The sequence below is a fragment of the Littorina saxatilis genome, linkage group LG10 (assembly GCF_037325665.1).
Source record: "Littorina saxatilis isolate snail1 linkage group LG10, US_GU_Lsax_2.0, whole genome shotgun sequence".
In the NCBI taxonomy this organism is placed as follows: domain Eukaryota; kingdom Metazoa; phylum Mollusca; class Gastropoda; order Littorinimorpha; family Littorinidae; genus Littorina; species Littorina saxatilis.
This window is the reverse complement of record NC_090254.1, coordinates 17,922,882-17,950,232: the sequence shown is the minus strand read 5'-3', so window position 1 is coordinate 17,950,232 and position 27,351 is coordinate 17,922,882. Positions and strand designations below refer to the sequence as shown.

At 40.0% G+C, this 27,351-nt stretch overlaps 2 protein-coding genes across 5 annotated transcripts; one reads left to right on the top strand and one right to left on the bottom strand.

Annotated features, from left to right (window-relative positions):
* Positions 1-3,438: 3,438 nt before the first annotated feature.
* On the bottom strand, positions 3,439-10,338 carry LOC138978310 (uncharacterized). Of its 3 annotated transcripts, XM_070351006.1 has the most exons (7): positions 10,209-10,338; positions 9,416-9,538; positions 8,745-8,964; positions 8,197-8,346; positions 7,606-7,810; positions 6,867-6,891; positions 3,439-5,313 (listed from the first exon to the last, which is right to left on the bottom strand). In XM_070351006.1, exons 2-6 carry the CDS (start codon positions 9,518-9,520, stop codon positions 6,888-6,890), a joined length of 684 nt encoding a protein of 227 aa, XP_070207107.1. In that variant the 5' UTR covers positions 9,521-9,538; positions 10,209-10,338; the 3' UTR covers positions 3,439-5,313; positions 6,867-6,887. The 3 variants fall into 3 exon arrangements, with proteins under 3 accessions (XP_070207107.1, XP_070207105.1, XP_070207106.1); XM_070351004.1 differs by lacking the exon at positions 6,867-6,891; XM_070351005.1 differs by lacking the exons at positions 6,867-6,891; positions 10,209-10,338 and adding an exon at positions 10,038-10,202.
* Positions 10,339-10,452: 114 nt separating this feature from the next.
* Positions 10,453-27,189, top strand: LOC138978307 (GMP synthase [glutamine-hydrolyzing]-like). 2 transcript variants are annotated; one of them, XM_070351002.1, is made up of 18 exons: positions 10,511-10,572; positions 11,229-11,295; positions 13,090-13,199; positions 14,283-14,374; positions 14,659-14,773; positions 15,039-15,136; positions 15,633-15,736; positions 16,429-16,622; positions 17,205-17,370; positions 17,932-18,083; positions 19,227-19,287; positions 19,628-19,740; positions 20,577-20,682; positions 21,026-21,141; positions 21,639-21,764; positions 23,488-23,603; positions 24,659-24,962; positions 25,732-27,189. In XM_070351002.1, the coding sequence occupies exons 3-18, from the start codon at positions 13,098-13,100 to the stop codon at positions 25,831-25,833; spliced, it is 2,067 nt and encodes a 688-aa protein (XP_070207103.1). In that variant the 5' UTR covers positions 10,511-10,572; positions 11,229-11,295; positions 13,090-13,097; the 3' UTR covers positions 25,834-27,189. The 2 variants fall into 2 exon arrangements, with proteins under 2 accessions (XP_070207101.1, XP_070207103.1); XM_070351000.1 differs by lacking the exon at positions 11,229-11,295 and having other exon boundaries at positions 10,453-10,572.
* The last annotated feature ends 162 nt before the right edge of the window (positions 27,190-27,351 follow it).

Here is a 27,351-nt window from a genome sequence, read left to right as displayed (position 1 = left end):
CGGTGTCAGAATAATGTGACTGTGTGAGACATGAAGCCTGTGCTGTGACTTCTGTCTTGTGTGTGGCGCACGTTATATGTCAAAGCAGCACCGCCCTGATATGGCCCTTCGTGGTCGGCTGGGCGTTAAACAAACAAACAAACAAATTTAAGTAAGTACTGATGCAGATAAAAAGCCAACTCCACCCCTCAGTTGAAAAGATGATTGTTTTGTTTTTATTTCATGCACTAACTGCATTGCCCAAAGCTTTCCATGATACTTATAAGATAAATGCTGATGGGAGAAAATGTTGCTGAAATTTGTTGGTATGATATGGAAATACTGAAACTGAACTGTGTCTGCCAGTGAATGGCCTTGACTTTCATGAGAGCTTTTGGATACAAGTACATCTGGTTTAAACAGTTTTATTCAGATAATAACAAATAACATTAACAATGCCGCATACAATCAATGAAATAAATGGAGCACAACAAGCAAAGCTTATCATTGTGCTCTTATAAACAATATAATATTGATTTGGCGGACAAATACAATGTATGTAAAAGTACATCTGAAGTCTTTAATATAGATAACAGAGTCTGTGCATTGTGAATTTCCAATTTTCAGTCAGCTCTTGACATTCATTTTTGACTTTTTTCCTTTTTTAATAGAAATGTGTTGAACATGCATTCACTTTAATTGCATTGTTTGACACCATCTTCTTCTTCTTGCGTTCGCCGTCACACCATCAGTTTAGTCTGCGAGACGAATGACGTCGTGGCTTGTTTGACACTATGATTTGTGTTAATTTAGTTTCTATTGAATTCCAAATGATAGCACATATAAAAACTTTGTTGAAATAATACTTAGAAGTCCCTTGCTATAATTTTATCATACCGACATGTAAGGGAGAGAGAGAGAGAGAGTCGAGTGTGTATGTGTGTGTGTGTGTGTGTGTGTGTGTGTGTGTGTGTGTGTGTGTGTGTGTGTGTAAAAAAGGCAGAAAGAATTGCCATTGCTGTTTGATTGAGGAAATTGTTTGCTTGAGAATCATGCATCCTGGCAAACAAAATTTATTCTTTTGTAACATAGCATTAAATCTGTGATCTTCATGGAATAGTCATTTATTAGCTTGAGGTATGACTATCCACAGTAACTATTTTTAAAGGAAAAGATATATGACTTTGTATTGTAAACTGTTGTGTTTGTACATTTTTAAAACCTATGTGTATTGGTGTTTTTGTTTTCTGAAAAAAACATCAGCAGTCAATGGCATCTGTCATTTTGGTTTCATACAAGTACTTGCACCTGCTTGTGTTAATAGTGCTGTCCATTTTCTCATTTTATTAGCTCTTCTGTTGTATTCCAGTGAATAGTGAATCTCTTTCATACTTAGTTTTGTTTTATTTTGTCATCTCCACATTGTGCTTGATATAGAAGTTTTGTAGGTTAGTTTGTTTTTATGATAAAAACATCCTATATTCTGTAGTTGCTTGTGTGGTGGGTTTTTTGTAAGCTAGTTGCTGTTCAGAATCATGTTTAAACAAAAATTGTGTTCATTTTCCTGGATTTTTTACCCGCTGCAGAAAGATTTTTTTCGGAACATAAGACAAGTTGTTAAACATTAAGACTGCAATGTTGGTTTGCATCTCCCTCCCACTCCCACCTGGCCTCGATTCCCACCCACCCCCTCTCCCCCTCCCAGTCCCACATTCCTTTAGTTCCCTAGTCCATTACTTTTCTTTATTTGCTTTTAAAATACTGTTTTGTGCAAGGAATGTATGTTGATTCATCCCGAAGTCAATTGAAATGTGTTCATTTTCCACTGGTCTTTTAATCACATGTTCTTATGTCATTTGTTGTCATTATAAAGATGTACTCTACCAAATAAATGTACATACTACGTTCAGCTCGTTTGTTGTGTAACTGAACATGTGATTATGTGATGTAGGCATTGGTACAGGTAATTGTATGTACATCACACACACACACACACACACACAATCACAAGAAAGCTATTTAATTTTTCAAAGACAAAACAAAGTCGTGACCAAAGAGTACCGTAATTTTCAGACCACAAGACACTCCCAGTGATAGATGGGGCGCATCCACTTATATTTTTGGAACAAAAAATAAATTAGTCTCAACACAAGGCGCCACATAGTTTGAGATGTACTACATTTTTCATATCCCATTTTGGTTGACAATTGCAGGTGTGCAAACACTAGTGGTTGACTTGCAAGTGTGAGAGTGGTCAACTATTGCATGTGTGAAAGTGGTCGACTATTGCATGTCATGTGTGAAAGTGGTCGACTATTGCATGTCATATGTGAAAGTGGTAGACTATTGCATGTCATGTGTGAAAGTGGTTGACTATTGCATGTCATGTGTGAAAGCGGTCGACTATTGCATGTCATGTGTGAAAGTGGTCGACAATTGCATGTCATGTGTGAAAGTGGTCGACTATTGCATGTCATGTGTGAAAGTGGTCGACTATTGCATGTCATGTGTGAAAGTGGTCGACTATTGCATGTCATGTGTGAAAGTGGTCGACTATTGCATGTCATGTGTGAAAGTGGTCGACTGTTGCATGTCTTGTGTGAAAGTGGTCGACTATTGCATGTCATGTGTGAAAGTGGTCGACTATTGCATGTCATGTGTGAAAGTGGTTCGACTATTGCATGTCATGTGTGAAAGTGGTCGACTATTGCATGTCATGTGTGAAAGTGGTCGACTATTGCATGTCATGTGTGAAAGTGGTCGACTATTGCATGTCATATGTGAAAGTGGTAGACTATTGCATGTCATGTGTGAAAGTGGTTGACTATTGCATGTCATGTGTGAAAGTGGTCGACTATTGCAGGTGTGAAAGTGGTAGACTATTGCATGTCATGTGTGAAAGTGGTTGACTATTGCATGTCATGTGTGAAAGCGGTCGACTATTGCATGTCATGTGTGAAAGTGGTTGACTATTGCAGGTGTGAACGAGGAAGAGTGGCGTGGAAAGTAACAGTGGAGACAAACAGAGCCTGAACAAAACAAAAAAATTGTCTGAAAGTAGACATTTAAAATGTGCTGGTCAGAATTGAGTGAAATAATGATTGTCTTGTAGTCCGAAAATTAAGGTATGAAATGTGTTCTCTGTGTAAGTAGCTTTGTCTTCATTCTCCTTCATATGCTTTACTCACACAATTGTAATCATTTTGTCACTACATTCATGATTTAACAATGGAGATTCTATGCTCCTTTTATTTTTATCTGTACAAAAATAGATGTCCTGGGGACAGATAATGGGAGGTTTTAAACGTTGACGGAGTAATGAATGGGACACAGAGACCCTCCCTTCCCCCCCCCCCCCCCCCAGGAAATAATAAATACAAACATTAACAACAATGGGGAGAAAACATCACCACAGGTTTGTAGAAGAGTTCATTTGTACTGAACATTTTATGTACACACTTCTGATACAATAACAACTATCACGGTCTAGAGACAGGCCCCTGAAGCCTTCACAGTATATGAATAAATATTGCTGGCTGACAGTAGGTGCCTGTGTGTGTAAAGCGTTCATGTATACAAATAAAGTGGGTTTAAACATTTTAAAAACTCACAAAGATGAGATAAACACAGTTTATATGTATAGAATAAATACGTCCTACTTAAAGAATAAAAAAACTAACATTGTTTTCTTGCATGTTCACAGAAGAATTAATCACTCAGGGGACAGTAAGATAAGTTGCAACAGGAATAATACGACAACAACAACACATTTATAGATGAATATGATGGACATTAGACAATGCTTTTTCTGTTGTATGGCCATCAGGAGTTTTCTCTTGATACCACGAAAAGGCACAATATGTAATGTCTTTGGATTAGTGTTGCATTGCAAAGTAGCTGATCAAATCAAAAATGTCAAAATCAGATTCTAATAATGCAGTCACAATAATGTATAATGCTGAATGGTAGTGTTTTGGTACATTTTTGTGTGCATTTTTCTACAAAAAATAAAAAAATTATTTAATGTTCAACACATGATTTGAAATGCTAAATTAAATCAACTTTGTTTGAAGGGGGCTATGCTGGCAGTAACAGACAGGCAGAAAATGAACAAGAAGAGCAAACGCTCGATCGAGTCACTTTCGCAGTTCTGAATATTATATGAGGCATCAGATGGACAGGAAGAAATTGCTATTCACAACACAATGAGTCACGTTCACATAAAATTTGAGCCCGGTCACTTTTATAGTTTCCGAGAAAAGCCCAACGTTAAGTTGTGTGTTGCCGAACAGAAAAGGCTAGTTATCTCCCTTGTTTTTCTGATAACGTTCATAAAAGGCTACAGATGTAAATACTTTGATGTAAAGAATAATCCTACAAAGTTTCAATCACATCCGATGAACTTTGTCAAAGATATAAAATGTCTAATTTTTCCTTTGACGCTGACCTGTGACCTTGAAAAAGGTCAAAGGTCAACGAAACCATCGTTAAAGTGTAGAGGTCATTGGAGGTCACGACTAAACAAAATATGAGCCCGATCGCTTTGATAGTTTCCGAGAAAAGTCCAACGTTAAGGTGGTGTCTACGGATGGCCGGCCGGACGGCCGGCCGGACGGCCGGCCGGACAGACTAACACTGACCGATTACATAGAGTCACTTTTTCTCAAGTGACTCAATAAAAAATCAATAAACGGCTGTACATCTACATGCATTGACTAGCTACAGGTACTCAGATTAATTTCTAATTTGTTCACATCAACATGCTGTCACAATTGCACAAGGGAACTTGTATCACAACAGGATATAGCTTGTGGAAGCAAACAGAACTAGGTGAAGGTAATCAGTTCTGAAATACTGTTGAATCTATTGCTAGTACATGTATAGGCACCCCTGGGTTGAAATGGCACAGTTCATACATCATTTGAAAAAAACATGTTGCCATCAAAAGCTTCCAACTTGTGCTTTCAAAAGGTAAGTGTCTTTAACTGATTTCAGAAATACATATGTACATGTATTAATCTTTTGGGTGCATTTTCAGAAAGTCTTAAGGTCCGTTCCCAGTACAGTCATGCAAATGCGTTTTTGTCAGCTTTAAGTTGACAACATTTCTAAGAATTTTCTTCTTTATCAACAATCTTGAAACAGTTTGTAACTCAAAAGGAATTTTTCAATGGTAGCAGGCTCACTTGTAATGCTAAAGAAAATGACGACAGACTTAGACTCTGAAGCTAGAGACTACTGCAAACAAGGCGGGGCTGATCGAGGAAGTCGGCAGCTTTTCTTCAGTCTCCTTACCATTCCAGGCTGGCCACATGCGTTTTGTTCCGCTCCAGGCTGAAACATGAGAAGGTTCAATGAACGTCTGCTGTAAGGAACCGACTTGGTTGAAGTGTGCACAATGAAACACACACACACACACACAATGATTGAGCTCCCTTTTGATAATGAAAGCAGATATATTCCAGAGTTAGCAGTTCCCTTGGCGGTCAATGACTTTTATATTGTGCTGCGGATCCCTGTCAAATGATTTAAAATTAAATATTGCCATTCAGACAGCATCTGAAATGTATGAATCTTCTTAGGAGACTGTATGCATACATGGATCATGAGATCATTTAGCTATAAATCTATAGCTAAAAGGAAAATGAAGATCATTATTAAAACTCTTTCTTCATAAGTTTTAGTCTGTTTCCATTAGGACATACTTGCATAGGCATTTTCTCTGCACTCTTAACAGGTACGTATCACTTTAAGTAAATGTGCCATTTAATCATCCAGAGTTGTCATAAAGCAGCATTGACCATTGGAATCAAACACTTTGCCTGCAAAGGAACATCAAAGCAGAATCTCTACTAACAGGCTTACAGATTACAAATAAAAACAAGCAAACATTTAAGGCTATGCTGCCCCTTTGTTATTAGCTTCTTTTTTGGGGGGTTTGAGGGGGTCTGTAAAACACCTCTACCAAAGCTTGTACATGAACTTCAAAAGAAAAGAAAAAAGAAACAGCACACTGATCATGAAATGCATGTATTACAGACACATTACAAAAAAGACCATATGAAAAGAAGTACAATACATTAAACATGGATGCTAGGGGGGGGGGGGGGGGCTTCTATAAAGCACCTCTACCAAACAGGGGCGGATCAGTTCATTTTATGGGGGGGGGTTTCCAAAAGTATATTGTGAAGATATGGGTGTGAAGGTGCGAAGCGCCGAGCCGATGGCGCAAAGCGCCTAGCTTGCTAGGGGGGTCCAGGGGCATGCCCCCCCGGAAAATTTTGAAAAAAAGGATGCAAAATGGTGCAATCTGGTGCATTTTGAGGATGATCATTACCAGTTTCAGGCAGCAGATTTTGTCACTGATTAATACCCCCAAAAAACACAATTTTTTAAAATGTTTTTTTGGCTGGGGGGGGGGGGGGGGGGGGTTCCGGAAACCCCAGAAACCCCCCCCCCTCGTCCGCCCCTGCCAAAGCTTGTAGATGTACTTAATAAATAAAACAGCACACTGACACTGAAAAGCATGTACTACAGATGAATAACAAAAGAGACCATATATATGAAAAGAAGTACATAAAATTCAACAAGGATTCTGATTCCACACCTTGAAGTATACAAAGCTGTTGAAAATGACAAATATCCTGGTATCGATCACCTTAATGCAGACTAAATATGCTTGCCTGAAATCCACACTTTTAGTACGTACTACATGTAAAAGCAAAACAAAACAAGTAAGTCTTCTGGTAGGTTTCTGTAGTGCCGAGAGGATGCCATGGATAAAAAAATCCACTGAAAAAAATTCTTATTTCATAAAAGCAAAAGACAAAGCAAGGCTATATTTTCAAACTATAAGCAGTGACTACTTGACAGAATGAATATACAACCTTTTGCATCCTATGGAATGATTAGCTGTAAATGAAGACAAATCAATGTCATGAATATTTCAGTGCAAAAAATTGTCAAAATGCAGAAGTTTATCTTTTTTTATTACTTCTTCAAAGACTTACACACACAAACAAACAAACACACACACACACACACACACACACACACACACACACTTGCACACACACATTTTTCATAAAGACTGGGCATAACACATTTGATAATTTTTGAGTTGGTCATGCGAATGCACTTTGTGTGACTCCAAATTCTATACTTTGAACTTTTCTGTTGTTGAAAACAGAAAATATTTGTAATTCTATCTTGAAAGACCATATACTCCATAGCAGCAACCATTCTCAATTCATCTCTTCAATGAAAAACTCTACAACAAACCATGCTGAAAGGGATTTGTGGTAACGCTTACTTGAGTGCCCAAAGCACAAGAATCGACTTTGGAGGCAAAGCCAGTCAAGCAGGTTTGAGATTTCAGAGCAAAATTAATAGCCCTAGAATAACTGCTATGGGAATACAGGGGTTTTCAAGAGCATACCAGGTGACAACCGCAGCCAGACCCCATCACAAAGACCTACTCCACATCTCACGGGTGTGCTGTCTATCGATCTACCAAAAACGTCAAGCTACTATAAATAGCTCAAGTCAAGGCAGGGAGACAACTCCGTCAATGCAGAGCAGCTGCCTGTGACAGGGGGGACTACTGCGTCACCCTTTCACACTTACGCAATTAAATTTGGCAGAGGCCTGGACCGTACACAAAAACGGTCAGTGTACTCAGAGTAGATGGGCCATTTGTCTAGACGCTGAAGAGTATTCAGCTTCTCATTCTCAGTCTTGATCTCGTATGCTTCAAGTGGCTTTGGACGAATATCTTGAAGGACATCTGTCTGGTTCAATACATGAGAGGATCCAAACCACGTCTGTGAGTCTGTTGTAAAAGTGAAAGAGAGAGAAACAACACATTGTTATTTATGGACAGTTGTTTCCTCAATATCAGCTCAGAATGTCACAGGCATGCATGAATCTGTACATATGCATACACACACACAGACACACACACACATGCACGCACACACGCACACACATTCATGCATGTACACTCACTCACACACACACACACACACACACACACACACACACACACATGACACACATATAGTATAACCAATCATGAACATTTTCTACAAGATGAAATTACATCCAATTACAATTAATTGATTCTGCTTATCGGTTCCAGAGGCCAAGTTCTATCAAGGAGACAGATTCCTTGCAGTCCATGCAAATAGTTACAATTGCAGAAATAACGTGACTTACTTGGGTGTCTTTGTTGGTAGTAGCCTTCCCCAGGACGACCATTTTTGTGTACGACACGACTAACAACATTCGTAGGAGGACGTCTGTACACATCAATGTTCAAATAGCGATGCACATCTTCACCGTCAAAATGGCTGTAGGTTCTTGAGCCTGTTGATTGAGAAAATGGCAAAGTTGCAGTTTGAGATGTTTTTAAATGAAAGAAAGACCTGGTAAATAATAAGCTTGTGTATTTACTAATTTTTCAAGAGTGCTGTTCACTGATTTAGTGCATGCACAAATTAAAATCAGAGCATTATCATTAAGCTATTTTGATGAAGCTGAAGCACACATCAGACGCCTAAACAAATTCACCGACAGTGTTATGAACACACACACACACACACACACATGCACATATGCACGCATGAATGCACCCACCCACACCCACACCCACCCACACCCACACCCACACCCATTTTATCCCCACTCATAAACACACAACCCAACTTCTCTACTGTGCACAAAGCATGTGCTTTAAGCCTAACAGATAGAAAATAAAGACTTACCCATTTTCTCAGGTCCCCAGGGAAGTGAAGCCCCTAGCCGACTGGTATTGTGCTGCAGTGGTGGGTCCCTCTGCCACTGATCCCCGACCCAACAGACAGGGTTCGAACCCGGCTGGCCTCTGAACTGGTGCTGGCTGGTGTTGGTGGCATAGCGGTCCATGTAGAAACGCCTGTTGGGCACATTGTGAGGTATTTGTTTGAAGAAGTGTGCATTGGAATCCTGTTGAAAATAAGCAAAAGAATATGGGGTTTGCAAGGGAACTCAATAATGAAGTCATCCTTGAGAGAAAAAAAATCACAGTAAATATGCATCTTATGCACTGTTATTTAACCTAAAGTGTATAGATGTGTATTTGTACAATGGGTTCTACATATTTTAGAGAATATATATAACTGAAGAATACAATGCTTATGAATAACCTTCAATGAACTATAGTTGTGAGCCTCTGTGAGAAAAACAACAACAAAAACTGTATTTTTCACTGTATACCCCAGGAGTATGTTTATGCACAATTATGAACTTGGTCATCTTTGTCCATGCCATTACTTTTATTCTCATCAGCAGAAATATGATGGCCATTTAAAGAACAGAGTAGGCCCTTTGAGTACAAACAGTACCTGTTAATGTTATAAAAAAAAAAAGTGCATAAATACAGGTTTACAGAACTTACACTATTCTGTTTGATGTTTTTCTTCTGTTCGTCAGTCAGCAGGGTGTACTGAGTGTTTGGAGTCCGAGGACGTTTCAGTAACATGTCTATGTTTCCTGTTGCCATGGTACGGTTTTACACTTTCTGCAGCAAAAATTCATGCAATAGCATAATCAGAAAGAAGAAGAAGAAGAAGGGAGCAGCAATCTCAGAGGGTAGTGTGTAAGAAAAAAGAAGTGCAGCAGCATGGCTGTATTATCCTTGTCTCTTATTTATGGCATCAAGAATGTGGTGTGTGTGTGTGTGTGTATGTGTGTATGTCTGTGTGTGTGTGTGTGTGTGTGTGTGTGTGTGTGTGTGTGTGTGTGTGTGTGTGTGTGTATGTGTGTGTGTGTGTGTGTGTGTGTGTGAAGTAAAAAATACAGCAATGAAGATGAGAGGAAAATGAAGGGCAAGGAACTTGATGATATGAAGCCTCTTTGTAATTTAAATACAATTTTACATACAAGCAGATGCACAGGGTGGCATTGTCAAGAAAAATGTCAGAAAACACCCAATATGCAGCTGAGAGGCATGATCACATCCATTTGTGCAAATAATCTTCTATTACAGCTTCATTAATTTTGTCATTGAAAATTCTTACTTTAGCCTGAGGATCTTGTTCAGTTGTTGGCATGGGGTTTTATTGATTTCTTGAAGAAAATAAATCTGCCGTAGAATTTGCGGTGCCAATATGTGCTACAGTGCAGATTTAATAATGTTAAATAATCAAGTCAATTAACACGCCATGTAAACCGCTTAGAGTTACACTGACCGACGTAATTTGTTGCAACTTCTTCTGCTCTTTCCCCCTCCTTTTGTTTACGTTGGAACCGGATGTGGATACGAGAGTAGTTCAGCAGAGGTCAAAATGCTTGCGGATTACTCAAAGAAATTAAACTTTTCTCAACTTTTTTGTTATTGTATCTGTAAAGTTCTACGAAATCTGTTTGGATGAACAATATCGTTTGCATTTCACTTGTTGAATTGTTCAGATAATTTTGTGAGATCGATATTTAACAGGCTCGGTCAGTACAGGAAATCGCACGTGCAAGCATGCGCATTGGCATTCATGTGCCGATTCCGCGAACTTTTCGGCTGCTGTTGCATTTCCAGAGGACGAAAGTCTGACCTCGAAGGTACCAAATATGGTTGTAGTTGTTGCGCTTTTGATATGTTCTTCTTTCAGATACGTTTAGTTTCAGTGCCTCGCTCGAAAATGGTAACGGTACGGTTAGTTTTGTTGAGCGAACCGCACCCGATGAAAACCAGAATCAAAACAAATGCCGGTGCCAGACTAAAAGACCGACAGTCAATCATACTTCGGTGATACCCATGCACCTGTTAACAGCGGTATCTGGTTACAATGTTGTGTGTGGCAAGGTGCCCGAGGCTTCCCTTGTGGGTAGCATTCGTTTCGTTGTATTCTCGTTCATTCTTAAACGCTATCTAGGTTGTGGTGTGACTTTTTCTTTGTTTTTGTTTTGTCAATGGTTTTTGCTTTGTTTTGTTTTCAGAATTTTTGTGGATGACTTTCTGGTGTATTATATTCATTCTTATTTTGTTTGAGAACATGCCTGTAGCCTTGTTGTCTTGTCATTAATAATTTGTAGATCTATAGGCTTTACTATAGCATAACATTCCTTCTCCCTACCCCCCCCCCCCCCCCCACCCACCTCTTCCTCCTTCTTCTAGTGTATACATATGTTGTAGTTCATGTATGCATGCAGTTATCTTCCATGGTAGTTAGGCACAGTCACCTTCATTCATTTACGTGTTTACATTTTTATTTCAGGACAGTGACCTTTTATTCCTCGCGAAGCTTTATCTGTTTTGAACAAGCAACAACAGTAGAGCAAAGGGTCAGTTATATGCACCAGAAACAGTTGTGACTGGATTTTCTTATTAGGGGCGGTTGGGGGAAGGGTGGAATAAATTAAGAATGTGTAAGCTTTGGTGCATTTGTAGAGTGCAGCAGATTGCACTTCCAGAGCTCTCAGTTTTTGTGAATAAGATATTAAGATAATGATAAGGCCTAAAAAAAAAATAGGTGTGGTTACGGTAACCCGACCTACCCTATTTTTAGGGGCCGACCCTATAACTTTTTATTACATTTGTCAAAAAAATGAAAAGAAAACGAGTGCAGAAAACACAATAAAAGCGAAAGCGCTCAAGTCGTCATGCAGACGACAGACGATGCAAGGGAAATAACTCCTTCTACTAAAAAGGCCCAACAGACGCTTGCCATGACAAAAATGGCGGCATCTTCTTCGGTTGTGAGTGCTACACGCCCAACCCTGTGAGCCTGACAGAGATGAAGACCATCATTAAGTCTCTTCACAGGACGCCCCAGCCACAGGACAGCTACCACCTACTATCCAGACCACAGCAGGTGGTCATCTTCCGCCTGAGAACGGGACACAACAGACTTAACCAGCATCTCCACGGGAAGCTGCATGTTGTGCCCTCCCCCATGTGTTCTTGTGGAGAAGCAGAGCAGGACACGGCCCACATCCTACGAGACTGCAGGAACCACCAGGTGCTGAGAGAGGAAATCTGGCCATTGCCGGAGTCCCTGCACAACAAGCTGTACGGGCCAGTGGCTGCGCTGCAGAGGACCACTAATTATATCTCAAGATCTGGACTCCAAGTGTGATCGAAAAGAAAAAGAAGAAGAAGTGCTACACGCTTGGTTGCTCTGCTATTAAGAAAAAAAGTTTTAAAAAAAGTGATTGCCTACCTTCCCACCCTATTTTGTTTGGCTATGTTACCTTAACCACACCTTTTTATTTTTTTGGGCCTTACTTGATTCCTGTTTACGGTTTTGTTTAAAGCTTAATTTATTGTGCTTGGGCTAAATCTAGAAAAAGTGGGTGAAACAAACAAGTCCTTATTTAGTCCTTAATGCTTTAGCAAAACAGCAGTAATCATTAGCAGTGTTGTGGACAGTTACAGCATGCAGAAGACCAAAGGTTGAATACTTTTTCGTAGCAAAATATCTTCCACATGTATGTATGTCGCCTCTTAGCTTTGACAAATGCAGCCAGTGCCACTTTCACATTGATTCAACCTTCACTTCACTCTAGTCAAACTACTGGATCAAATTAAACTGACAGTCTTACCGTGAAGTCCAACAGATAGAATTTTAGTTCTTTTACATCAATTATTCAATTTTAAGTCTGCTCTTTCTGGAGTTCAATCGCATCTGTTTTTAAAAAGTCAGTAAGCAATTAACTAATTTTTATCTTCTCATGATAAGGTGAATTAGTGATCTGAGTCATTCTTTTTTTCCTCTCTCTGTCACAGAACCACTTGTAATTATCCTTCAGTCTTTGTACTTTCGTGTGCTAAAATTGATAACCTACAGTTCAGTATGATTTTGTTGTTTAAGTTACCCTGTGTTCTGACTTCACCATACCTCCGAAAACGGCGTATGGCTGCCTAAATGGCGGGGTAAAAAACGGTCATACACGTAAAATTCCACTCGTGCAAAAAACACGAGTGTACGTGGGAGTTTCAGCCCACGAACGCAGAAGAAGAAGACTTCACCATGAATAAAGTTGCCGGTTTTGTAGTTTATTTACAGGGAATGTCACATTATAATCTCATCTTTTAGAATCGCTCTACATCATTGTCCTTTATGTTCTTCCTGCCAGGTAGTGAGATGAATGGCCCAGACAGCAACCATGTGAACGGCAAAACAGCCCTGCCTGAAGGAGACATAGAGAAGGTGGTGGTGCTTGATGCTGGTGCACAGTATGGAAAGGTGAGCTGGAGTCTTACTGAAGTCATCGGAGAGCTGAAAAAAGACTATGCTCTAGTTTTTGTGATTGTTTGGGGAGGAATGTTGATTTCCGTTTGGTTTTCTAACTGTTTTCCCTTGACTCTTCCTTGAGTCAACGTAGAGCTGAAAAAAACATTATGTTCTAGTTTTTGGCTCACGTAAGTGTAGCCTATGCGATCGTAACTTTGTCTGTCTGTGCGTGCGTGCGTGCGTGCGTCTGTGCGTGTGTATGTCTGTGGTAGAAACTCTAACATTTGAAGACGTCACATTACATTGACGTCACATTATGACGTAAGAGGGTTAGACGTCACGCGAAGGAAGTACTGACAGTCTCGGTCATTATTATTTTGAGCGCGCCGAGACTAGTTGGCAGTCGTGTCCTTGTAACATGCAGACAGACAGATCTAGATCTAGTGTCTCGCTTTCTTGCACAGTTTCACCTATGCTCTTTCTGTGTGTGTGTGTGTGTGTGTGTGTGTGTGTGTGTGTGTGTGTGTGTGTGTGTGTGTGTGTGTGTGTGTGTGTGTGTGTGTGTGTGTGTGTGTGTGTGTGTGTGTGTGTGTGTGTGTGTGTGTGTGACGGAGTGATTGAGTTTGTGTTACTGTTTGTCGATTTCTTACGTGAGCCTTGATGGCTTCGCCCCTTGTTGTGATTGTAAAGGGGGGGGGGGGGGGTGTTGTTTGGAATGGTGTTTCTGTTTGTTTTTTTAACAGTTTTTCCTCATGCTTTCTTTGATTAAGCAAGCTGCATGGATTGTTGTACATCCTTTTGGGTGGGTGGTCGTTATTGAGAGTTGGTCGCCTAGGCAGGTTCGACTGCAGTAATTTTTCATATTTTTAATCTGTTGCTTATAGTTATAGACAGTTGAATTGAATTCTGTCGACTTACATTGACTTATCATTTTTGTTAACAGGATTTCTTGTAGATTGAACTGTTTTTTCAGATGAAACGCATACATTTCAATCTCTCAGTTGAGAATTCTCTTTGCTTTTTATGAGAAAATTGGTGCTTGAGCAGTTATGCTATACGTCTGTTGTGATGACAGTTTCTGTCTGTATTGTGCAGGTGATCGACCGTAAGGTTCGAGAATTGAAGATCTTGTCAGAAATCCTTCCCCTCGACACACCAGCGTACCTTTTGAAAGAACAAGGATTCAAGTAAGTTTTACAGACATGCATGCCTGCATATATACGCACTCAAACACAGAGACTTGGCACCATTGCTTGTTGTAAAGTACTATGTCTCTCGGAAATATTTTAATTCCAGCAACCTGGGAAAAACATCCTTGCCCGTGGTCCGGAGAAAGTCAGGGAGGGCATTGTGTTACAGCTTACATTTCTCATTTACTGGTTAGATGTACATCTGTTTGAATTTTGTTTTATTTGTCAGTCTCTCTTTTTGTGCGTGTGTGTGTATTTACAAGGTGTGAATTATTTTTCAGAGCCATTATCATCTCTGGCGGCCCAAGCTCTGTAAACGATGAAAATGCACCAGTCTATGACCCTGATCTCTTCCACTGTGGATTGCCCGTTCTTGGCATTTGCTATGGAATGCAGGTATTGTAACGTTCGTGATATTTACAAAAATTTATGGCAAAATAGAAGACATGCTTTAACATATAAGTTTCATACCTTGAAGTCTGAATGTTATTTTCCACCTGTTATATTACTAAAAACTTGGAAGGGGGGGAGGGGGAGAGGTTCCAGTAAGCAGCATATGTCCGTAATCTTGCTCTTTAAAATCTTGAATCCAGAAGTTGTTTTGAATTTTTTTATTTAGGATTACGTGATCAGCACTAGTTGCTTTCTATAACTCTTTCAGATGCTGAACAAAGAGTTTGATGGAACAGTAAAAACAGGAGACTCGAGAGAAGATGGCCAGTTCACAGTAGACGTGGAAACCAAGTCACCTCTTTTCAAGTGAGTCTTTTAAATGTGTTTTGAATCAAACTATTTGTAGAATTGCTTTTGGTAATCCTAACCCTAAAGGGAAGATTTGGAGACCCAAAGAAATAGACCTTTTCTAAGCGATACATCAGAGCATGTGTTTCAAAGTGCCCTCCAGCAACCAAAACAGAAATTTGAAATATTCTGCACAAGTTGAGCTTTAGTCTTCATGTAAGTTTTGACCTGATTTATATCTGGAGTACCTTATTACCTGTTTCAAAACCAGATGGTTTCATTTGCAAGGACAAAAGGCGGAACTATTAATGTCAAGACATTCAATTCATTCTTCTTTTGAAGACAAAAATCAATTTAACTTTGACTAACACTCACAAAAGTGCTCAACGTTTAATGTCACCGTTTAGACCTTGTGTAAATGTAATGCAAACCTACGGAAGGAAACATTTGTATGTGCAAATCAAAACACTCAAAAATGTTTACGTTTCTGAATTTTTGTGCCAACCTGTTACAGGGGTTTAAAAGCAGAACAAAGTGTACTGTTGACACACGGAGACAGCATTAGTGACGTCGCTAAAGGATTCCAGGTCATCGCTCGCTCACACAACTTTGTGGCAGGTAAGCAGCGGCCTTTAGCCTTACACTTATCACATGGAGAGGTTGATCGGTAATGTACTCAGCAGCTGACAAGAGGCCGAAGTGAACTTGAAGAGAGAAGTGTAAAGACTGAGATACTAATAAAAAGATCCCAAAAAACTGTACAGAGGTACAGAGGTTATGAACAGAACATCTGAAAGGAGGAAGTCTTGGCCATGTTGGGTTTGATGCGTGCATGCCTGGTTTTCTCCTGTAGATGGGTGTCGGCACAGGAGGTCTGCCCGCTGTCCTCAGCCAACATGCTCCGTCTTCATGGCAGCTCAGGTTTTTTATCGAGGTTCTCTCCTCTAGATCCGCCGTGTTTCGTCTAGGGGCTTGCGCTGCCTAGTTGATAGGGTCACCTCGTAGACCACGCACGGTCGGTCTTGGGATAGGGAAACGTCATGCTAGTCCGGAGGGATTACGCCACAAAGGCCACCTCGCGAAGAAGACCCAGGGTCCTAGACTAGGGAGGTCCAAGGGGGAGCACCGGGAGGGCTACCCCTCTACCCGCACCTCCAACACAATCCCTTCCCCTGGTAGCTTCATCCCCAAGGAGGAGACAGAGCTACCTGCAACACCCCGGAGGAAGTCTTAAATTGGGGGCTTAAAGAGGGGGATTCCACTGTAGCTGCAAAATCTTGTTAAGTCATTTTCCCTTTTTTCTGACACAGGTATAGGAAATGACAGTAAGAAGTTGTATGGGGTGCAATTCCACCCGGAGGTGGATCTCACAGACAATGGTAACGCTATGCTAAAGAACTTCCTGATGGACGTCTGCAGTTTCCAAGGCAACTACACTATGGAAGGCAGGGAGCAAGCCTGCATTGACTACATCAAGAAAGCTGTTGGCAACGAAAAAGTGCTGGTGAGGTTTTAATTAATTCTGACAACCAAAAAACGCAGATGCCTCTCAAGTGAAGCTTTGAACATTATTTAATGATTCAGGTAAAAAAAATACTGTTGAATGTCCTCCTCTTTCGCTGTGTACTACCATTGTGATAGCAGCGCTAGAAGCTTTGTGAAGTTGGATTCCGTTCATAGTTTGGTTGGTCCAGCATTATACAATAAACTACTTTATTTATTATAAGTTAAGTTATTACTTATGTTATTTCACAAGCATATTGCGAGCTCAAATTCTATACTTTTTATTGTACTGTGATTGTTCATGGATTGTATTTTGTTCCTTGCAAGTTATTGTTTTGTTCCTGGCAGACAGTTGTAGACTTACACTGTTCTTTTTCTGTTTTTGTATTTTTTGGCAAGTGAGGGGAGGGATGTTTTTTTGTTGTTTTTGTTGTTGTTGTTGTGAATGTTTCGTTATCTCTATAATTTTACATTACATAAACTCATCTTTTTTTGTTTCTTGATGAATATTTTTGTGTTTGTTTAGTTAATGGCTAAGCACGTGTTCTTGTTTCATTGATAGTCTCATGGTGTTCTTCCTCAGATGTTGCTGAGTGGGGGGGTGGACTCCACAGTGTGTGCAGCGTTGCTCCACAAGGCACTGAAGGAAGACCAGGTCATTGCTGTCCATGTGGACAATGGCTTCATGAGGAAGAACGAGAGTGCCAAGGTTGAGGAATCCCTCAAGGCCATTGGCCTCAAGGTCAAAGGTGAGTCAGCAAGTAGAATGAATGAAATTATTGAATGTTTTCCTCTGTTGAAGATGAAAATCAACTGTTGTTTGGAATAAGTTTGATTACTTAATTGTGGTGCTCTGCCGCAGTGTAAACTTTCTAGGCTTTTTGAACCAATTGAAGTTAATTAGTTTATGTTTTGCATTCTGTTTTTAACTGTTGTAAGTTTTTATCTGATGTCTTTCTCAATTATATCATTATTTTTAGTTCAGTGTCCCTCAATTCGCAATAATCCTGATAATCCTGAGAATTCTTTTGATATCTGAAATTACAAGATCGTAATTGCAATTACTCTGTCCAGAGTCTGAAGCATTTGTCTAAGGGGCTTACACTTTTAGGGTTCTTGAATATAAATAAAAACAAATCACTGAATCAAGCCTGTCAACGGTTCTGATTGAAGTGTGCATGTCAGCGGATATACTTTATCAGAACAGTTCTTAGAGAGTAAATCAGTAAACTGATTCTTGCATACAGTTGCGAAGGACAGCAGAAATATGCATTCTTATTTCTGTTATTGTTAATTCCTTTTTTCTTCAGTGATCAATGCAGCACACACATTCTACACGGGAACGACATCAGTACCCATAGACAAAAACAACCCTGCGTCAAGGAAAAGGAAAACCAGTGCACTCAACATAACTTCCAATCCAGAGGACAAGCGAAAAATTATAGGAGACACTTTCATGAAGGTGAGATAATGGCTCACCATCAGACCTGTTTACCAGTACGATTTGGGCGTAGTTTGTACGCCAAATTATTATCGGTACGCAAATTCGTGACACACGCACAAAATAAGCCTAAGAAAAAGTCTAGAATACGTTTTCCGGTGTTGGTGTGCTGATTACGGAATGGTACAACCGATACCGGTTTCGGTCGAAGGGAGATAAGCATGACAGCGAGTCTTCAGGTGTGGAAACCTTGTTCAGTTGTTGGCATGTGCGATCGTCTGGACAATCGTGGCAAAATGAAGCGGAAAAATGTGCCAGTTTCGGATGACTGAACCAAGTCTAAACAGCAGAAGCAGCAGATTTTCTTGAAGAAATATAAGAAAGAGCCAGGAATTGTGGAGTCTACTATGAGAAAAAGTCATGCACACTGCAAGTATTGTAAATCAGATTTCTCCGTTGCCCATGCTGGGAAATATGACATCGAACGGCACTGCAGTTCCAAAACTCACCTGGACAAGGTTGCTGCAAAGAAATCTGCTGAAAGCTGCCAAGGAATTATAAAGTTCATTCCCGCAAAGCAAATCCTGCCAGAAGAAAAGGCTGTAGTCCGCGCTGAAGCAATGTTTTCTGAGATGATTCTAAAAAGGAACTTGCCACTGTCAACCGCAGATGTTATTTCACGAACTTCATCTTTTCATTATCAATCTGTTTGGAAGACACTGGTTATAATGCTATAAACTGACAGGTAAATAAAATTGTTTTATTCCTGTTGTATTGGAAGGAGTTAAATTCTGAAGGTGTTCACAAGACATGCTATTCTTACACAAACACGTTTGCACCCACGCGTACATTTTCCCTAGCCCATATGGCTTTGCTTGCAAAGTACACCAACTTTTTGAAAAATACACAACTTTTTTGGAAAGTACTCTTGCCTCGGGTTTATGGTAAACAGGTCTGCACCATGGTATCCATAGTCTCTCGTGCTTGGTGTGTGTGTGTGTGTGTGCGCGCGCGCGCATACTTGTGTGTGTGTGTACATGCATGTGTACATCTTTGTTTTATGTTGTATGAGAGAGAGATTCTTCTAATTGAAGAAAAACAGCACAGATGCATAATACTACCTGTGACTGTTCTGATCCACATCTTATCCCGGTTTTGTCTCAGGTGGCCAATGAATTCATTGAGGAACTCAACTTAAAACCAGAGGATGTTTTTCTTGGACAAGGTGAGTAATCCCCTTTCATGGTTTCGGCTCTTTTTTCTTGCATTTATTTTATTTTATTTTAGTTCAGTTAAGTTTATTTAATTATTTATTTATTTATTTATTTTCCTCATCTGATTCAAGATTTTAATTTTGAAGAGAAAAAATCCCAAAGTCAGAGAGCATTGAGAACATTTGAAAATCCTCTCCAGTTACTTCCTTGCGATATGCATTAAGAAAGGTAGATACTTTCTGATGTGCGACGAGTTTTTGTTCAGTGATAAATCTGTATATATATCTACCCTTGAAACAATATCAAGCGTCTGCTTTGGTTAATGTGTGTAAATTGTGTGATGTTCTTCAGGAACGTTACGACCGGACTTGATAGAAAGTGCGTCTTGCGTGGCCAGCGGGAAGGCGGACGCCATCAAAACACATCACAATGACACTGACCTGGTCAGGGAATTGAGGGAATTGGTGAGTACTGATTTATTTTCTGTTTAAAAACATTCATTTTTATTTGTATATCCACACACAGTTTTTGTGTGTTCATTTCTCTTTTTTTTTTTTAAGTTGTTTTTGTTGTTGTATCCCGCAGTGGGGCACTGCGGTTATGAAATTAAAGGCCCCTCCTGTTTTTGGAACCGCAGGAGCTTTCTAGTTTGCTGTTAGGTAGATTTTTGGTTCCTCTTTCCTGTCATGCTCTCTTTTTCTTCATGAATTCTTTTCTTTTTTCTGCCTTCTTGCTCATTCACCTGTATTTTTTCCAAAAATCTCTTCTCTTGCCGCTTGTCTCGCGATTCATGTATAGTTTAATCTGTTAGTGTTCTGATGTAAGTCCAGCAGTAGATAGGTTAAGCCTATTTTAACATACTGGAAACTGGTAATCTTCCAGTAGGTATTAATTTAGTTTTACTAAAGCCTGCTGGGACACAAGTAATGGGTTAGTGCATTTGTAAACAGGAATCGCTTGACAAGTGGCCCCCTTCATCCCCCCCTTCCTCGTCCTGATATGGCTCTGCGTAGTCGGCTGGACGTTAAGCAACAAATAAACAAACAAACAAACAAACAATTTGTTGTTGTAGATCTTCTCTGTCAGTATGGAGTAGAACAATTATCTCTTTTCCTAGCTTGACAAGTGTCTTTTTATTTAGAGCAGATAAATTCATACTTGCTTTTCCTTCACGTTGTATCGGACTACTCTTCCTTTAGCTGAACTTAGCACTCTAAATATTGCTACAATATAACTCCCTGTTTGCTTGCTACTGTTATTTTGTTTTCAAAAGATTCTATTTTCATCTATACAATTGTAGGGCAAAGTTGTTGAGCCTCTGAAAGACTTCCACAAAGATGAGGTTAGGACCATTGGCCGTGACCTTGGACTTCCTGCTGACCTTGTTCAAAGACATCCGTTTCCTGGTAAGTAGGAGATGAATCGGTTGATAATTATTTAATAGTGGCATCAGTTTTTTTGGCCAAGACTGCTCACAATTTTCATCACAGTCGGTGCAGTGATTTCAGGTTGTTAGGTTGTTTATGTGTGCTGAAAATTGAAATGAACATGTGCCCCTTCGATTGTATATATAGCGTTCAGACAACTGTCTATAGAAAACCTTGTTTACGTACAGGATCAGCATGACTATGAGGGGAATCATTCTCCCAACATACACTGCTCTTTCATTCCTCCTACTGATTTGTTGTTTCTTTTGAGTATGTCCAATATATTATATATTGAAAAGTTGATTGAAGTTCAATTTTTCAGGGCCTGGTCTTGCCATTCGAGTGATTTGTGCCGATGAACCCTACATGTGCAAAGACTTTGCCGACACTTCCAACATGCTCAAGATTATTGTCGACTTTGTTAATGCCTTGAAAACAGTAAGTTCTGTCCAGGATTATCATTTTTCATCGGTTTTTGTCGTTTTGTATGTGATATAAAAAGGTTAATTTTGAGGAAAAAAACCCAAAGAACCCTGTTTTTATTGTGACAGTAGTGGGTTATACATGTACTTATAAAAATGAAAAAGAAGTAATGAATTATTTATATGAAAATTGCCAAGAGGCTGATATGGTTGTTTTTGTTCATGATAATCATTGTTAACAGTTTGTAATAAATGCTTAAGGAGTTTAAGGAAAAAAGTATTTGTTACTTTATTGTAAGGATGTTACAGCTCAGAGTGCAAACATTAGAGAGGAAGACATGCTTAAACATCATCCTTCAAATATGGAGTATGGCTGAAGTGAAGTGATTGCAAACTATTGTGCACATAATCTTCCCATTTGCATGACAGAGCCACCGTCTCTGTACCACAATGCCCGAGTGTTAAGAGCGGGTACACTGAACAACAAGCTAACATCATGTGTATTGTTTTCAGCCCCATACACTGCTGTCACGAGTTCGAAATGGAACGTCGGCAGCAGAGCAGGAACAGCTGAAAGCCATTGCCAATAAATGGGAGCTGATCCCCACCCTTCTGCCCATCAAGACTGTGGGTGTGCAGGTAAGTCATTTTGACTGAGTTCTGAAGCGGAACATGTGACAGGAAATCACACTTGTGATGATGCTTTGATAATGAAAGCATCCCCATCAGTTTGAAAAGTACAGTGGAACCCCCCTTTTAAGACCCCTAGATTTAAGACTTCCACCATTCTAAGACCTTGCTTGTTCAGATTGTCTGTTCATAACCTCTGTAATTTTACCCCCATTTTAAGACTTCCACCATTCTAAGACCTTGCTTGTTCAGATTGACTGTTTATTACCTCTGTAATTTTACCCACATTTTAAGACTTCCACCATTCTAAGACCTTGCTTGTTCAGATTGACTGCTCATTACCTGTGTAATTTTACCCCCATTTTAAGACTTCCACCATTCTAAGACCTTGCTTTTTCACATTGTCTGTTCATAACCTCCGTAATTTTACACCACCCCCCCCCCCCCCGTCGCGATATAACCTTGAATGGTTGAAAACGACGTTAAACACCAAATAAAGAAAGAAAGAAAGAAATTTTACCCCCATTTTAAGACTTCCACCATTCTAAGACCTTGCTTGTTCAGATTGTCTGTTCATAACCTCTGTCATTTTACCCCCATTTTAAGACTTCCACCATTCTAAGACCTTGCTTGTTCACATTGTCTGTTCATAACCTCTGTAATTTTACCCCCATTTTAAGACTTCCACCATTCTAAGACCTTGCTTGTTCACATTGTCTGTTCATAACCTCTGTAATTTTACCCCCATTTTAAGACTTCCACCATTCTAAGACCTTGCTTGTTCAGATTGCCTGTTCATAACCTCTGTAATTTTACCCCCATTTTAAGACTTCCACCATTCTAAGACCTTGCTTGTTCACATTGTCTGTTCATAACCTCTGTAATTTTACCCCCATTTTAAGACGTCCACCTTTCTAAGACCTTGCTTGTTCACATTGTCTGTTCATAACCTCTGTAATTTTGCCCCCATTTTAAGACTTCCACCATTCTAAGACCTGCTTGTTCAGATTGTCTGTTCATAACCTCTGTAATTTTACCCCCATTTTAAGACTTCCACAATATTAAGACGTTGCTTGTTCAGATTGTCTGTTCATATTCATAAACACTGTAATTTTACCCCCATTTTAAGACTTCCACCATTCTAAGACCTGCTTGTTCAGATTGTCTGTTCATAAACCTCTTTAATTTTACCCCCATTTTAAGACTTCCACCATTCTAAGACCTTGCTTGTTCACATTTTCTGTTCATAACCTCTGTAATTTTACCCCCATTTTAAGACTTCCACCATTCTAAGACCTTGCTTGTTCACATTGTCTGTTCATAACCTCTGTAATTTTACCCCCATTTTAAGACTTCCACCATTCTAAGACCTTGCTTGTTCACATTGTCTGTTCATAACCTCTGTAATTTTACCCCCATTTTAAGACTTCCACCATTCTAAGACCTTGCTTGTTCAGATTGTCTGTTCATAACCTCTGTAATTTTACCCCCATTTTAAGACTTGCTCCTTTTCAGACCTGATCTTACATTTTTGAAAATTTTAAAAGGGAGGGGGGGGGGGTTCCACTGTAGTGGAGCAATAATTGCTGTAGGTGTAGCACACAACACAATTTACATGTAAATGGACGACAGCCTTATTTGTTTCCTTACGATCAATAGTCACCATAGATCGTTTCACCCCTGATTGGCTTAGTTGTTGCTGTGTGGTGAAAGCATCCGTTTTGGTTGTCAGGGTGACTGCCGCACCTACAGCTACGTGGCGGGACTGTCCAGCGATCAACAGCCAGACTGGACAGATCTGCTGACCTTGGCCAAGATCATCCCTCGCATCTGTCACAACATCAACAGGTTTGTACTCAATGTTTCTACAGTGGTACCTGTCATGGTTGAACCCGTCAAAAGTATCCCTGCGCAGCAAATGTCCCCTCACAACAGGTTTATTTTAGTACAGTTAAGACAGGTGTTCTCTCGTGGAAGGTGTCCTCTCATCCGAGGGGCCTGAAATCGCAGGTGCAGTACTACTGTACCAACGTTTGCCTTTCCTCAGTTCACCTGTACGGTGAGGTTTTTGTCCATTGCATTGGTGCTTGGCATTTGAGCGGATAACTAAACACAAGAAGGATGTAAAGTTGGGAAAAGATAGAGTTTAAAGTGATAGTGTTCAGAGAATGTTGGCGGCAACTGGATAGGACATACTCAGCCTTCAAACTACTCCATATTTGAAATTCTTACAAGTAAGTTGGTGGACTTTTAAGTTAAGTAGATTTTTTTGTTTTAGATCAGATTTTTTTAATGGGGGACAAAACTCGCATCAACATCCCTTCTTTTGACGTGAATGGTACAGTGGAACCCCTTTTTTTTGACGGGCGTTGTGGCGGGGTGGTAAGACGTCGGCCTCTTAATTGGAAGGTCGATGGTTCGAATCCCGGCCGCGGCCGCCTTGTTGGTTAAGTGTGGAGATTTTTCTGATGTCCCAGGTCAACTTATGTGCAGACCTGCTAGTGGCTTATCCCCCTTCGTGTGTACACGCAAGCACAAGACCAAGTGCGCACGTAAAAGATCCTGTAATCCATGTCAGAGTTCGGTGGGTTATAGAAACACGAAAATACCCAGCATGCTTCCTCCGAAAGCGGCGTATGGCTGCCAAAATGGCGGGGTAAAAACGGTCATACACGTAAAACTCCACTCGTGCAAAAACACGAGTGTACATGGGAGTTTCAGCCCACGAACGCAGAAGAAGAAGAACCCCTTTTTTAAGACCCCCGAATTTGAGACTCCCTCCCTTTTAAGACCTTGTTTTTCTCAAACTTTGTGTTGAGAACCTGTGTAAGTTGACCCCCATTTTAAGACCCCTTCCTTTTTAAGACCTGACTTTCACTGTATCGTCGTTTTTGTTCCATCAGGGTGGTGTACATCTTTGGAGGAGGGGTCAAGTACCCCATCGAGGATGTCACCCCCACCTTCCTCACAAAGGGGGTTCTGAGCACACTCCGACAGGCTGATCACGTTGCCACGACGACACTACATGCGGCCGGGGTCAGCGGCAACATCAGCCAGATGCCGGTCATCCTGGTCCCGCTGCACTTTGACCGCGACCCCACCGCCCACCTGCCCTCGTGTCAGCGCTCCGTAGTCATTCGGACGTTCATCACCAACGACTTTATGACTGGTATCCCTGCTGAGCCTGGCAAGCAGATTCCAGTTGAGGTACTGTTTTGTTTGTTTGTTGTTTATTTTCTGTTAATTCTGTTTCATTTTTTGTTTACAATAAGGAAAATGTTTCTAAGGCACGTTTATATTGAATCTGGAAGAAAGGTGTTTGGCTTTTTTGTGAAACGCTTCTATGCACACACTTCAGACTGTCATAACCTTGCAAAAATGCCAGATCAAATTATTTTTCTGAACCAAATCATTATCATCACTAGCATTTTAAACCTAGCCTTACATCCTCTCTTTCTTATTTTATTTTTTGTGCTTAAATATAAGTAACATTATCATAACCATTTTCACTGTGACCGGCACGATGGCCTAGTGGTAAGGCGTCCGCCCCGCGATCGGGGGGTCGTGGGTTCGAACCCCGGCCGGGTCATACCTAAGACTTTAAAATTGGCAATCTAGTGGCTGCTCCGCCTGGCGTCTGGCATTATGGGGTTAGTGCTAGGACTGGTTGGTCCAGTGTCAGAATAATGTGACTGGGTGAGACACGAAGCCAGTGCTGCGACTTCTGTCTTGTGTGTGGCGCACGTTAGATGTCAAAGCAGCACCTGCCCTGATATGGCCCTTCGTGGTCGGCTGGGCGTTAAGCAAACAAACAAACAAAAAATGTTCACTGTGACACAGTACATTTAGAGTGGGTTGGCATCCTTCTAGGTCCTGTGTTGGGATATAAACTTTGTGTATGCTCCAAGTGAAATTAATAATGGTTCTGATCACCAGATTGTTTTGATGACCAGAGCAAACTATTGCAATGTTTCAGGTGTTGGAAGAAATGGTGTCTGGTGTGTTTGAAATCTCTGGAATCTCACGTGTGATGTACGACCTCACTGCCAAACCACCAGGCACAACTGAATGGGAATAGCCAAGCTGACAAGCGTTTTGGGACATTCTCGTTTATGTGAAGATTCTTTTTATGAACACCTTAGAAAAGCAGTTTGAACACTGTGCATCATGAAGTTAAATCAGTTGTTTCATTTGTTTTCAGTAAAACTTTTTTTAAATATGTTTCGTTTCTTTCTTTCTTTTTTTAACAGCAAACAGCAGTGAACCATTTTGTGTTCATGAATTCTCACAAATATTCTGCATGGTTTTGCAAAAAATGTTATTTTGCTTGGAAACCAAATTAGCTGAAAGTTTGATGTCGTGTTTAAAATTCTTTTTTGGTGGCAGCATTAAGTATCCTTTTAAATTCAGTGACTTGTACACTGAAATACCTGTACTGATGTTAACATGAGACACCGTGTAAATTTCATTATGGACAAACGGAATTTTTAGTTTAAGTTGAACGCATTATTTTGAAAATCATGTGAAACTGAAATTTGATGAATAATGCAGAAATGAAATTTTTAGTTAGATTTGAAGGCATTTGAAAATCACGTGAGACTGAAATTTTGCTAATATTTTGTGTTAAGTAGGGAAATATGTTTTGCTGTTTTATTTAGCGTTGTACCGTAAGGTAGAACGTGGAAGTTATTGATCTCAGTACGGGTAATCTTTTGCGTAAGATAAGGATATTTTTTTTTTTTAAAAATTTTTTTTTTTAAGGCTTACGCTGCTGGCGATGAAATGAGTAAAATTTTAACGAGCAGTGATGTCTTTCTGTTGTTTTTGTTGTAGTTTGGAATTACACTATCTTTTGGGCAGGAGGGTATTATATTCATAATAATTATATTTTATCTTTTCCTACATAGTTATTTTCTTGTGTTATCCCACCCTCACATGTTCCTGTTACATCTAGGCTATTGCTTGTGTGATCAGTATTTATGTGGACTGCTGACTGATATTCTCTGTGTTTGCACTCGGCTGTATATGGTCTGTTTTGAATTCCTGAATATCTGTAACTTTTCCCATATCTTGGTTTTTTTCTGTGTAAAATGCTGCCATGAACTGCCATGTTTCTTGTGAGTACATGCGTAAAAGAGAAAGCTATAGCTCATGTGTGCTTGAAAGAATGAACAAGAAATCAAGTGAGAAAGTTCGCAGGTGAAGTAGAGATCGGAATACATATTAAATCAGGTACAAATTGTGAATAGAATACTATTGATACGATCTGTCTCAGTGTTTTCATCCTACATTTGTATTCCTTGGTATACATGTAATGGTGGTATGACCATTTGCTTTGGAAGAGAATGCTTGTGGGTCTAAGAAATCAAGCCACAGCCTTCCACATTTTGGGTTGATAATTTATATAGTTCATGCATGTGGGATTGTAGAAGGTTACTTAGGCCACACACAAAAAATTGTCTGTTTCTGGTCACCCAACCGACCCTAAATTTCGGTGCCGACCCTAAACTTTTTTTTTCCAATCTCAAAATATATTATTTTTTTTTGGTGGTAAAGGACAGGGTGAGAAAATGAACAACAAAAACGTGTGAAAACG

Bases quoted from the DNA above. Each gene is read 5' to 3' on its own strand.
- LOC138978310 (XM_070351004.1), bottom strand. From the start codon at position 9,520: ATGGCAACAGGAAACATAGACATGTTACTGAAACGTCCTCGGACTCCA. The intron at 8,347-8,744 runs GTAAGTCTTTAT...CTCAATCAACAG, and splicing joins CTGGGGACCTGAGAAAATGG to GCTCAAGAACCTACAGCCAT. The intron at 7,811-8,196 runs GTAAGTCACGTT...CTTTTACAACAG, and splicing joins CTACCAACAAAGACACCCAA to ACTCACAGACGTGGTTTGGA.
- LOC138978307 (XM_070351000.1), top strand. From the start codon at position 10,506: ATGTGCCGATTCCGCGAACTTTTCGGCTGCTGTTGCATTTCCAGAGGA. The intron at 19,741-20,576 runs GTGAGTACTGAT...ATACAATTGTAG, and splicing joins TCAGGGAATTGAGGGAATTG to GGCAAAGTTGTTGAGCCTCT. The intron at 24,963-25,731 runs GTACTGTTTTGT...GCAATGTTTCAG, and splicing joins GCAAGCAGATTCCAGTTGAG to GTGTTGGAAGAAATGGTGTC.